This window comes from Scophthalmus maximus, chromosome 22 (genome assembly GCF_022379125.1).
Source record: "Scophthalmus maximus strain ysfricsl-2021 chromosome 22, ASM2237912v1, whole genome shotgun sequence".
NCBI classification, from domain to species: Eukaryota; Metazoa; Chordata; class Actinopteri; order Pleuronectiformes; family Scophthalmidae; genus Scophthalmus; species Scophthalmus maximus.
The window spans coordinates 2,202,151-2,215,082 of record NC_061536.1 but is presented as its reverse complement, the minus strand read 5'-3'; the positions used below and the strand labels follow the sequence as shown (position 1 = coordinate 2,215,082).

Genomic DNA, 12,932 nt, shown 5'->3' with positions numbered 1-12,932 from the left:
TATATATATATATATATATATAAATACTACATACAGAGCAGTAGCAATAGTTGTTATTGCACTCTAAGTGTACCAGTGAGTTATTTTTACAGTGGTGTGTGTGTGTGTGTGTGTGTGTGTGTGTGTGTGTGTTTGTATGTGTGTGTGTGTGTGTGTTCTATTGGGAGCAGTGCTGATTGTACAGTCGCATAGCAGCAGGAAGGAAGGACCTGCGATACCGCTCCTTCACACACTTAGGGTGAAGGAGCCGATCGCTGAAGGAGCTGTTCAGTGCAGAGACAGTGTCCTGCATGGGGTGGGAGTCATCGTCCATCACTGATGATAGCTTTGCTACCATCCTCCTCTCTCCCACCACCTGCACTGTGTCCAAGGGGCAAAACAGGACAGACCTGGCCTTCCTGATCAGTCTGTTGAGTCTCCTCCTATCAGCTGTTGAGATGCTGCTGCTCCAGCTGCTATGGGTCCCATCCCAATTTTATATATATCAACCTATTCTTTTTTTTGACTTTAAAGTGGTCTGTTTTCTTTTCACATACTGTAATCGTCACAAAATGGAATATACCCTTTTTTTCCCTGTGAAGTCATACTCTTCTACCCTTTTTCTTGCATGTTTTTCAAAAAGAAGAAAAGAAACACTCGCTTTGATATTTTAACAGTGAAACAATTTCATAGATCACAACAATAAATACAAAATGTAAAACAAAATATATTATCTAGCATCTTACCTCATTATTTTACAAAAGAACCAAAAAAGAAACCCACCGATACTTGGTTTCTGGGTATAAAAACATGGTGTCTTTTTTTAGAGGATATATGAATAAGTGCATAAATGTATCCTGAACATCCATTGAACAATTCAGATTTCATAGTATGAGGACATAACATGGTTAATATTTTACATTTTGAGTTAAATCTTAAACAGTGTCAGTGGAGGACTAGCAAAGTGAGAATTTCATTGGTAAAACACCAATAAAAAAGTTTAACTCTTTACGATTACAATACAGAGCATTTTCTGCAGATTAATGTGTTAACAGTAAGGACAAAAGTGCTCTGTGTGCTGTATCTTGTTTTATTAATTATTGGCCAGTGTGTATGTTAAGAGATGGGGTTCACTCTGTGACTACATCACATGAGGACTTTCAACATTGGATTCTTACATTATAGATAATAGCTTAGCTTCCTCTGTAATCCTCCCCTTCGAGGAGTTCATTTGCATGCAGCAGGTGTACGTTCAGCACAAAGTCATTTAACTTGGTAATATTTCCAAAACAAGGTCTCAGAAATCCCTGAATTGATGGACATCTCTTTGGCCCTGAGCAGCAGTTCTCGTCGTATTCTGGCACCTTGTGTACTTCATTCAGTTCTTCAACAAAGCCCCTGCCACATTTGTAGCTGAACATTATTTTTTCTCAGTAGCCTCCTCAGCCTTGGTGTTACTGAGGTTCTGGATAGATAGTGTAGGATCCATCCTGATTGGTGGTTTGGACCTGAACTCCGACCTTGGCGCTGCCAGCGGCGCCATCTCGTGAGTCTTGGCGAACATCCTCATGTCTGCCTCGGCTTTCCTCCTGATGACCTTCTGGATCCGTTTGCAGATGAGGTAAATCATCTCGCAGATGCACATGAAGATGCAGACGGCAGAGGAAACCACCATGAAGAGGGTGAAGATCTTCTTCTCGGTGGGGCGGGATATGAAGCAGTCTACCGTGTTGGGGCACGGCTCCAGGGAGCACTTGGACAGGCGGGGCATGTCGTAACCATCATAGATGTAATACAGGATGTAGAGGAAGCCGGCATCAAAGCCTGCCTTGAAAATCAGACTCACCTATGAGAAGATAAAGGATTGTTAAACTTGGAGACACAAGTCCTTCATGCCTGTTCATCCGTCAAACAATATCCAAGAGATTTCTCTCTCTACTGGTTTGGGTTTGATGATAGGATGAGGAATGGTCCTATTTTTGACCAAAGATTGTAAAATGGTAACTCTTTCAGCCATGGTGTTGGAGTGTTGGTAAAACATGTTATTGATGTGGCCAATAAGTAAAAATGTACATACAACAATGTTTCCAGTTCACAAACTTCAGTTTAGTCAAGACCAAACATCTCTAGCAAGCCCAGAAATAAACCTTCACACCCTTTGTTCTTACCAGGTAGGTCCACCACAGCCCCCCGCGTTTCTTCCCAGGGTTGGCATAGAGATGGGTGCCCTTGTGCGAGGAGGTGTACTGCATGTCCTTTTTCTCCCGATACCTGACGTGCCCGACCACCATCAGCGACGGACAGGTAACGAAGATGAGCTGCAGGGCCCACAGGCGGATGTGGGAGATGGGGAAGATGTGGTCGTAGCACACGTTGTTGCAGCCCGGCTGGGCCGTGTTGCAGACAAAGTCCTTGCTCTCATCGCCCCACACCCGCTGGGCGGCCACCACGAACACCATCACCCTGAAGACAAAGACCATGGAGAGCCAGATACGGCCGAACACAGTGGAGTATTTGTTGACCCCGCTGAGGAGGGACTCCAGCGCAGACCAGTTCATGACTGCTGCTGTCGAGGTGCAAGAGGGGACTGGGGAGGCTGAGAGAGAAGGAGCAGCTCTTCAGGAATCTTCAGGATGGGATTCTTGATGAACTGACCTTGAGGAAATGAGAGAGTGACCGAGTAGATCAGAAAAAGGACCTCAACAAGTGCTTAAACATTAAAAACAACATTGCACAATCTTCCTTTCATTTATTTCATTTTATCTTATAAAGCAACAATTATACCAGGGTGTAATGGAGGTACTCAGAAATCAATATATCTGCTGAGATATCCTGACGTCTAGTCCCTGAAATGGGTAAAAACTGAAAAAGCCCATTGTTAATAATAATAGTAATAATAAGTGTCAGTATTATTTTTGTAATTATAAGTATCAGTCTGGTAGAGATAAAAGCGGCGGTTGTACAGCTGTTATCTCTCTCTCTCCTCTCTCCCCTATTTCTCTCCTCACCCTAACCGGTCGAGACAGATGTTTCTCCCACATCTGAGTCTCGTTCTGCCAAAGATTTCTTCCTGTTAAAAGGGAGTTTTTTGTCCTCCACAGTCGCCAGGTGCTGCTCATTGTGGGATTTGTTTGTTGGGTTTTCCCTGTAATATTGAAATATTGACCTCACTATGTAAAGTGCCTTGAGACAATGTATGTTATGATTTGGCGCTATACAAATAAAAGCTCTAATGGTTTTACACATTTAAAGTCACAAGCAGGGATTTAAATTGCAACATTGTAAAGTTACTAGCCAATTTGGCTGGTGATGAATGAAGCAAATAACACTTGCGTCTGTTTGAATCGGCTGCAGAACCGATGCGACGTCAGTTTTGCCAGATTGGTCTTTCTGCCATGAAATTTGGGCGGTTTTGTCTGTGTTTGTCTTGGAAACGTAATCTTCATCTGGCAACACTGCTTGTAGAACTAATCCTACATTTCCCGTGAACACTATGTCTGTGTCATACAAACATCGGGCTACATGCCTAGCATGCGTGGTATTGATTACGACTGAGCTATAATGAAATATAGGAGACGAACGGAACGGCACGGAACAAAACAAAGGAGCTGAGTATTAAAGTAGTAAAGTTAACGTTAGTTAGAAAAACAGACGTGGAGATATTTTCCTAGAGTTACAAAAAACAGAAAAGGCAAAAGAGGTAGGCTGCAGACACAGGGGACGATGAAGATGAAAGAGGGGGAGGGAAGAAGAAAACAAGAACTTTAAATTCTAAATGGCTGTCGGGTCGTGAGTGGCCTGTATTTGACCAAGGAACAAATACAAATTGTTTTTTTAAATTTGTATGTATAAAATTAGATGCACATCATGTTTTTCAAATAACAGTCAGCTAGTGGAAAATCTGATTGGCTGGTAACTTTAAAAATCTACTAGCCATGTTGGCTGGTGATCAAAAAAGTAAATTCAAAGCCCTGGTCACAAGTAACCTTCTCAAAAAAAATGAATTACTAAGATACTGTAATCATCAAAATATGTTTTTTTCTAATTAACTGTAGATACTGAAGTAGAGTAGACACAGACACACACAAGATATACATTTTAAATGGAATTCAAAAAAAAAATTTAGGTCAGCGACTGCGAGAGTATATATACATATATACAAAACAGGTTTGCTTTGCATCTTTTCCATTGTATCATCCCTCCACCCCGAGAAGCCGAATAAATAATCACAAACAAAAAAAGCAATATTGAAATGGTGATCACCCCTGAGAAAACCAGACACCGCTCTCAGAGAAACATATTCCCAGACTGAGCTGGTTTCTGTTTACACACAGCCACCTTTTCAGAAATTGACTCATTACACATCAATCAGTGAGTCATCTTCGGAGCCTCCCTTTGCTGAGAGGACAAACCAACGCTCTCAACTCTATCAGTCAGCAATTTGAATAGCGTGGCTGATGATCAGGCAGCCACAGTCGTCTCTGTAATCCCAAACGCCTGTTGCAGGCTTCACAAGCATTGTTCAGGCATTGCATTCCGTTAAGGAAATTCAGGTTGCAAAAAAAAACAAATCAACAAGTGGATTTAGTGGTTTGACCGTCAACAGACTGTAAAGATGGAGCTGTGATGAATTCTCTAAGGAGGGTCTGCTGCGCTTCACAAGGGTAGGATTTCTTGAAGAATTTATTTTCAGCAAGAGAAGGAAAGAAGGCGCTTCTCTCCCAAATTTACATCTCATTCTGATGAACGCTCGCGGCCTGACAGCGAACTAGTTGGATAACAGCCGCGCTGTCCACTGTTCCATTTCAATTCTGCCTCGTATTTTGAATTCAGAGACACTTTCCTTCTGCATCACCGTGGACACACTGAGCTGTCAGATCAGTTGCTATTTTCTCTCTCATCCAGCATAAGAAGACAAGAAGTGGCTCAAGGAATGCCTTCACAATCACAACACAGCCTACCGAGCGCCACTGACAGACACTTTCAATCACCGCGTGATGTTACCTCCACTTTATCTCTCCCTCTAAGTGGATAATACAAGCGGTGATATTAATCTTTAAATGTGTCCCAGCCTGTGCCTCTGAGGCTTCGATGTTCCTCACTTTTACCTTGAGACGAGGCTGAATATTCTTAGCTTCAATCCGCAGGGGTGTCATTTGTCAAAAAAAAGAAAAGGAAAGAAATGTTACCAAGGATAAATTCACAAATTACATGTTTAGACACAAACACACAGTCTTACACAAACGTAAACAGCGTGATTATTTGTGCAAAAGCACAAATAATACATACCCAAACTCTGAGGTGACATTGAGCACAGATGGGGAGAGAGAACCTCAGAGACGACAGTATATCTTTTCTCAGGGAAATTGGAGCACAATTTGTTTATTCCGTATTTGCTCTAAATTGCAATGTTGCAGTCTTCGCCAATCTCAGCCGTCCCCGTCCGTCTCTTCGCAGAGTGTTTGTCTTTTCTCCTTGTTATGATGGATGAGGCGTATCATGCTCTCTACGTAAAAGCATTTGATTCCAATTTATCCACTCAATGCGATGCAGATGCAGCTGTGGTGCAGCATTATTAGGACTCTCATTACTGGGAGTTGTGGGAGAAGTCAACTAACATTCTCAGCATCATGCAAACAGGTGAGCTGTTTGGCATACTAGTATAAATCGCCTTGATTTAGAGTAAAGATCGTCACTGTTTCTACATCTTTATTTGCCCCTTGTGTGTAGAGCCACCTCATCTGACAGCGTGATAGATCCCTGGCTGTGACTTGCTCTACAGGTTCAGCGAGTTTCAAATACCTTCCTGTCCACCAAGACTTCAATGTCTGTGTGAGTCAACTCCTCACTAACAAGGTGGGGTTGGAGTTCTCTTGAGTGTGGATTCCTTTTTTCCGGCTACTCTTTCGCCCTCTGTCATTCTCAGTTGTACGCCCAACCTGACTTTCTTCCATTTTTCGAGGCAACACATTTTAGCCAGAGGAGTAAAAAAGCACAAGCAATCGATTCAGGTTATCTGACTTTACAAATCTCACTCCTCTGTATGTGCCAGGGCTGAGCTCTTCCCTTGACATGTGAGATCTGCCCTGGTCGTGTGATAGAACAGGAGCCGAATGAACAATGTTCTTGGCCTTTCAGTTTCCACTTTTTATAGCACTATTTTGGATTCTTAAATCAAACTGAAATTTTTACAAATTTACTTCTATTTAAATTAATCTAAGAATTCTACAAAATATACACGGAGATAAAGCACCTTACCTTTTCCTCTACACAGGAACACGATGCCTCCTGACAGGTGAGTAAGTTGTGTCCCAGCAGGCCTTGTGTCGATGTTGACTGATTTGGTCTCACCTGGATATTTTGAGGTGGTTGGCTCCAAGGTGTGGACCAACTGGAAGAGGAGAGGGTGGGTGGAGCTCCACCTACAGACACTCGCAGGCTCTCTCACCACACTGGTAATTCCAAACCCGGACTTGTTTTGCATGAGCACACCTTGGGGTTTGGGGCTTCAGGGCATTTCAAAGAAAAACATAAGTAAAAGACAGGAATAGAAAATAGAAAGAGTGTAAGAGACAATTGGAAAATTATATGGTAATAATGACGGTTAGACCAAAGGCATTTAGGAGAAAAGGTAAGTAACAGGCAGGTGGTTAACGCAGAAGATAACAGATCTGCATAGTGTTGTAATGTGATGTGAAACTGATGCCAATCAGCAAAGTGCAGTCTGTAAATGTGAGAACATGTGCTGAGTGTGTGTGAGAGTGTGAGTGTTCACCTTCAGATCCTGCATAGTGTCAGCGTCATCAACCTCCATTTACTGCCCTGTTGATTGTATATGCACACAATTAAAACTGTGAATCTTAGGTTGCCCCTTCATAGCCTACTCACAATGAAAGTATGATAAGTATCATACTTAGTAGTGAATCAAAAGTGAAAGAAAATGCAGTGGAAAAATATCACTATTAGCCATACACTGATGTGCACACATATCAAACAAAAGGTTTCCCCAGTGGCATTATATTGAAATTCCACAAACTGTCAGTCCTGTATCACATTTCCTTCCTCAGCCCTCATACACACACACACACACACACACACACACACACACACACACACACACACACACACACACACAATCCAAACAAACATTCACATGACAGCCAATCCCTGCAGGAAAGAATATAATAGACGTGTCGTCATGAGAAACCATCCAACACATCAACAGGGGGAGGGATTCTCTGAAAAGCCCTAGACCCCTTGTTTTTCTTTTTTATTGTTTGTTGGTTTGATATTTTTCCCCCTTTAGTTTCCTAGTCATGTGCTGACGCACCATTTACTAACTGCATATACTATGATTTAAAACAAAGGCAGATAAAGACACATTACAGGAACACATACATGAATGTGCAAGATAGGAAGGATGAAGACACAGAACAACGCTTGTTTGGTTTGTACAATATTGTTGTGAACCAGAGAGACAAAAGAAAAGGAAAAGTTTTTCTCATTCGGTTACAGTTTTTACATAATACCAGTCAGTCCTTCTTAAAAGATTGCACCTCGCTCAAAATAGCTCAGTCTGCACAAGGTTGGATTCTGCCGTAAATATTATACTGACTTGCATTGAGAGAGGAAGCAGACAGGGGGAAGATCAGACGGACAGAAAGAGGAATGTCTTTCCATGAAGAATATGTTATGACCTCCATTGGCCTCTAGAGAATGCTGATGCTCCATCATTTTACTGCATTATTTTTCTGTCGAGCCGAGAGAGAGAGAGAGAGAGAGAGAGAGAGAGAGAGAGAGAGAGGGAGAGGGAGAGGGGAGTGTTAAGCAGTGAGAAAAACAGTGGATCTCATCTCTCCCGTTAAAAATAAGCAGCCGCGCCGTCTGAGGGAAAGGCAGAAGAGGCTACAAGCTATTCCGCGTTGTTAAATTGTACAAACCAACCCATTTATCATGTAAAGCACCAGCAGCCTTTAGATGAATCTAAAGGAGCGGTAGTTGCATATCAAGCCAGAGCTGCATGGCCACTTGCAGCTCTTCAATAATACTCTTTTCACTTTGCCACCCGCTTTGGCACACTGGGTTTACATGCATATGCTCAGCCAATCAGAGTGAGGCTATTTAACGCATACAGCTATGCTCTAAATGAGGAGGGAGCTACTGTATGTCTGTCCACATCCCTTAAGTCTTAAGTAGCGTGGATTGTACGTTACTTATTAAACTGGTCATAACTGTTGACAAAAGGACCTTCAGACCATTTGTTTTAGTTTTGTTGGTTGAGTCTGAACGTGTGTTTTATTGTTCCGTCACCCTCCACTACTGCTTTTCTGTTATGCTGGCCCCTCTGGCGGAGTCATGTTAGCACAAACAAGAGCATGACCATTTGTGCAAGACACAGGGAAGTCCACTGCTGTCTCTGTGATCGAGTTCTGCCTATTGAGTCCAATCATTCTGCAGATCTTATCACTTCCGTTTTTGGGTCGATCTGAATTACACGTAACACGTGAACAGCATGAGATCAACATGCTGCTTTTAAGCATGTTTAAGCAGCTACTGTTTTAAAAGGTGACTGGTAATGGCTCCACGTAGTAGCAGACAGGGCGCGTATCTATAGTTAAAAGGTCAACATGGCCAACTTCTCTCACTAGTTTGAAAAAATATTACATGAACACATGATAACAGAAAATTCTAGCTTGAGTTCTTGCCAGGAGAACAACTTTCACCTTGATCAATATTAGCTCTCATGACTGAGTTAAGGTTCATTAAGGCTTGCTGATATACAGTAGCTGATTAAATAGTTATCGGATTTCGCTATAAATGTGATCAAAAGTGTGAAATTATTGAAAATACATTCCCCTGTCCAGCACAAAACTGAAAAAAACAGAACAAAACAAAAAACATTTTAAAAAACATTTCTCAATATCCCCTGACCTCGCGAGGAAGTGACTGTTTGCTAGTCGTAGAGCTGCCTGGTACAGACCTAACTATGTCGTGCTAAAATCTCCCTATTATGTGGTGGGAGAGGAAAACGATGGCTGATTCATCTTGACCTTAGATGAACTCCAAGCAACAAAATTGTCTCCCACACATTGCCAGGACTTTAGATTTACTGAATGGCTACACTGCTTATTCTCTGACTCACCTGTCTGAATACAGAAAAGATCACTTTTCTTAAATGAATTCTAAAAGTTTTGGAGGCAAAGTACTTTGGGGGGGGGGTTGGATTCAGATCCTTTTTACTAGCTGATATGTGAAAAAGACTGAAAGGTACATAAGCCGCTCACTCTTGTGAGTCACCAGGGCAGACTCAGTGCCAACAATTCAAGAGAGACCTGCCTAATAATGAAGGTTCACAAGGGCTCTCGGGGCCTGGAGAATGAAAAGCAGCTCGCACTGTTGGGTAGAGGTAGGGGCTATATCATTAATGTTTTATTCTAGAACACGCCAGCAGAAGCCATTTCAGGTGAAGGTGGCCAAAAAGCCCCTCTGCAAACCCCTCATGAAAGTGTAGACATTGTAGAAATGAGGGGAAGTGAACAAAATGAGCAAGTCACTGGTCACACACTGCTTCTGGAGAAGCCGTATCTCTCTGAATGGTGGATTAAATCTCAGCACCCCCGATAATTCCTACAATGTCAGCTGGCAATCCTCGATGCATTGAGTCTCGTTACCTCTGTCTTTTTATAGAGCAGAGCCCCAAAAGATTAACTGGGCTCAGACTGATTGGTTGAGCATGCGTACACATATCCTCATAATGCTGGAGCTATTAAACGTGTTGCAAGGCCCCATTAATGTGTGAAATAAAACCAAGTGACACGTTTATTATCTGCATGGGGAATCAAAGAAAATGAGCTTAATACTTAAAAAAAAGAAGGAAATTCAGAAAATATTCTTCCCACAAAACCTAGCTTCTGTCCCTCACTACAACATCAAAAAGGATTTGTGGAAAAATATGGTGTTAAATTTTTCTATGTGGACGTGTAAAAAAATGCCTCAAAGCTTTTCACTCGTCAGGTCAGAAGTGTGTTTGACATCAAATATCCCAACAATGCTGTATCCACCCAGACTGACAGTCATCCTCACAAGTCTTGTGCCTTGTCTACATGATCGTCCTCAACAAACCGCCCTCCCACCACTCACCCCTCCACCTTCGCCCGTTTCTATCCCAGCTCTCGCCCCACCACCCATCCTGTTACTGCTCCAGCGTGGGTCACTCCTCAGAGCTGGTGACACCGAGCCCAGCCCTCCCTCCTTCCACTGTGTGTTGTGACAGCATCATGTCTCCGCCGCCACTGCGGATGATGTCAGGGTGCCCCCTCGAGGAGGTCACCGCCTTCTTCCTCTCTCTGTGTGTGTGCATCTTTGTCCATTACACAGACTCCACGGGATGCTGCTCTGAGGGAAGGGAGGTTTGTCAAACCGTCAGCAGAGATAAGGGATTTTTTCTGGGGGAAAGAAAACACAAAACTGTCTGCGAGCCAATTTATGAGGAGAGACTGATTGGTCGAGCATGTGCACACATATCTCCGTAATGTTGCAGCTACTAAATGAGTGGCAAGCCCCATTAGTGATGTGTGAAATAAAACCAAGTGACAAGTTTATTATCTGCATGGGGGATCGATTTATGGGGAATCAAAGTAAAAAAAGAGCAGCCACCATCTTCTTTCTTGTCCTTCTCTGTCCATTAGATGCTGGTCTGTGGAAAGGAAGGTGTGTCAAACTGTTGGGCAGACTTTGGGGGGTTTTTTGAGAAAAAAAACACAAAACTGACTGTGAGCTGATCAATGCTGATAACAGTCAATCAAATAATCATTAGTTTTAATTTTGATGTGTTCCACATAAAATGCGTGATTTCTTGATTGAATCCCTATTTACCTCGCCGACCACTGGGATACGTTGTATATGTGATTCCTTTTCAGGTGAACATATCATTAGCTCAGCTGCATCACCATACTTGGTAAACTCTAAATGTTTGAACCATTGGTATAAATCAGTTTTCTAACCACACACTGACTCGCTGTGAACCGACTTGTCCAATGCATCCGCACTCTGGTGTATTTTTATAGAGCATTTATCTTCCAGGAGCCGAAATGTTACCACACCAGACTTCTGAGTAACAACAGCAGCTTTTCTCTTATTAGAAAAATTGGAGAAGCTTGAAAATACAAACAAAAAAAGCTTAAATCTAACAGCTGTTGACTGTCCAAGTTCCTCTGTCGCATCCAAACTATCCAAGGGTTATGTTAGAACCAATAGCACTGAATTGCTTTAATTCAGTCTTTTTCATTAGGACATCTGACATAAACCATAAAATATTGCATCATGTATGAGGCCTTCAGGCATTTGTAAGAGTCTTACAAAGAGAGCCAGAGAAGGAGTTTGCAAACCGTTCACAGTTTCCGTGCTAGTATTTACTTCTTTGTGAAATGTTTCAACAATGACAGAAATTTCCAGATGGTTGTTGGTTGGTTGGTTGGTTGCCAATGGGCAATGTCAGATTGAACAGAGGCGGATTTAGGTTTGTGGAAACGGACCGAAGTGAAGAGTGAAGGCCTTTTAATCTTTGATTTCTTGGGCCTGTGGATTAAGTTGATGTGGACTTCATGCTGTCATCTATCAATGCAAAAATATATCGAAAATGCAACAAGACAAGAAATATGTGATACGTTTGGAGGAAAGTTCTATGCTGTAGTCGAACAGCATCTGCTACTTTGAGTAGGTCAGGATTTGCTATTCCAGAGAGCAACCACTCGTTTTTGTATGTGGGCCTGGCAGTGATTGTGGTGTTTGGAGGAGCAGTGAGCTGCATGTAAAACCACACTACGTTGTTTTGTTGTCTGCTGGAGCAGAAAATTTGGTTTTGTGACTAAGCAGTCTAATGTCTATTGTCTATCAATAATTGGAAGATTACTAATTGGATGTTCACAAAATAATTGTTGACCTTGTTAATGCATGTTCCGCAAACTTGAATTGTCTTTGTGATTTATATTTCAGGTCAATGGAAAATGAATTACACCTTTTAATATGAACATCTATCATTATGTAACATCTCATGCTATAAATGATGCATGATGATATTCAGAAATGATCTTCAATTATCTTGCCTTCAGCCTGCGCCTGCATAACAATGCAGCATAGCATAATGCCAAGTAATGGGACTGCGTGCACAACAAGTGGGATTATGGGTAGATCTTTTGCAGATTGGTTTCCACCCTTTGGGGGTTTCTTCTTCCAATCTGTGGATCACTTTGCTGCAAGAAGACATATTCATCATCATTCTGCAAACATCCACCTATCAGTGTCTGTCAACATCTTGTTAGATGAGTAGATTTCACTAAACAAACAAAGGTGAGGAAACCCACAGGCATCGACTAAATCATTGGGGTTCAGCCTCTGGGGAACATGAATGTCGCAGTGTAAAAAGTAATGGCAATCTCTTCAAAAGCCTATTGCTGAAACTAACAACATACAGACTCACATTTCCATCCCTAGGACATTTGGACGGGACATCACAGCAGCAGATGATCATAAAAGCAAATCTTAGTTGGAAGAGTGTCACACTTGTAGGGAAACAGGATAGAGGACCCACAAGCTCACACTTAGACCAGAATAGGAAGTGATTAATTCAAATAATTAAACTCAAAGTCTTAGCTGAATTGTGAGGCCATCAGAGGTCCGAACTGATTTCTAAAAAAAGGTAGTTCAAAACAGGTAACAGATCCAGTCAAGGTCAGCAAGGAATCCAGAGTCCATAAATACAAGAAAACACAAAGACCAACCGAACAGAGAAGACAAACTGACGAGAAGGGCTGGGAGCACAGAGACTAAATCCACAAGGGGCAACTCCACACAGGTGGGAGTGCATATAATCACAAGGGCAGGAAACAGGACAAAGACAGGAAGCGAATCAGGCAAAAACACAAGGTAGACAACTTCGAAGCGTGTGTGTGTGT

General features: G+C 42.2%; 1 protein-coding gene across 2 annotated transcripts; it reads right to left on the bottom strand.

Annotated features, from left to right (window-relative positions):
- Positions 1 to 640: 640 nt before the first annotated feature.
- Positions 641 to 6,465, bottom strand: gjb9b (gap junction protein beta 9b). 2 transcript variants are annotated; one of them, XM_035620509.1, is made up of 4 exons: positions 6,238 to 6,465; positions 5,088 to 5,113; positions 2,148 to 2,634; positions 641 to 1,825 (listed from the first exon to the last, which is right to left on the bottom strand). In XM_035620509.1, the coding sequence occupies exons 3-4, from the start codon at positions 2,535 to 2,537 to the stop codon at positions 1,400 to 1,402; spliced, it is 816 nt and encodes a 271-aa protein (XP_035476402.1). In that variant the 5' UTR covers positions 2,538 to 2,634; positions 5,088 to 5,113; positions 6,238 to 6,465; the 3' UTR covers positions 641 to 1,399. The 2 variants fall into 2 exon arrangements, with proteins under 2 accessions (XP_035476402.1, XP_035476401.1); XM_035620508.2 differs by lacking the exon at positions 5,088 to 5,113 and having other exon boundaries at positions 6,238 to 6,464.
- Between the last annotated feature and the right edge of the window lie 6,467 nt (positions 6,466 to 12,932).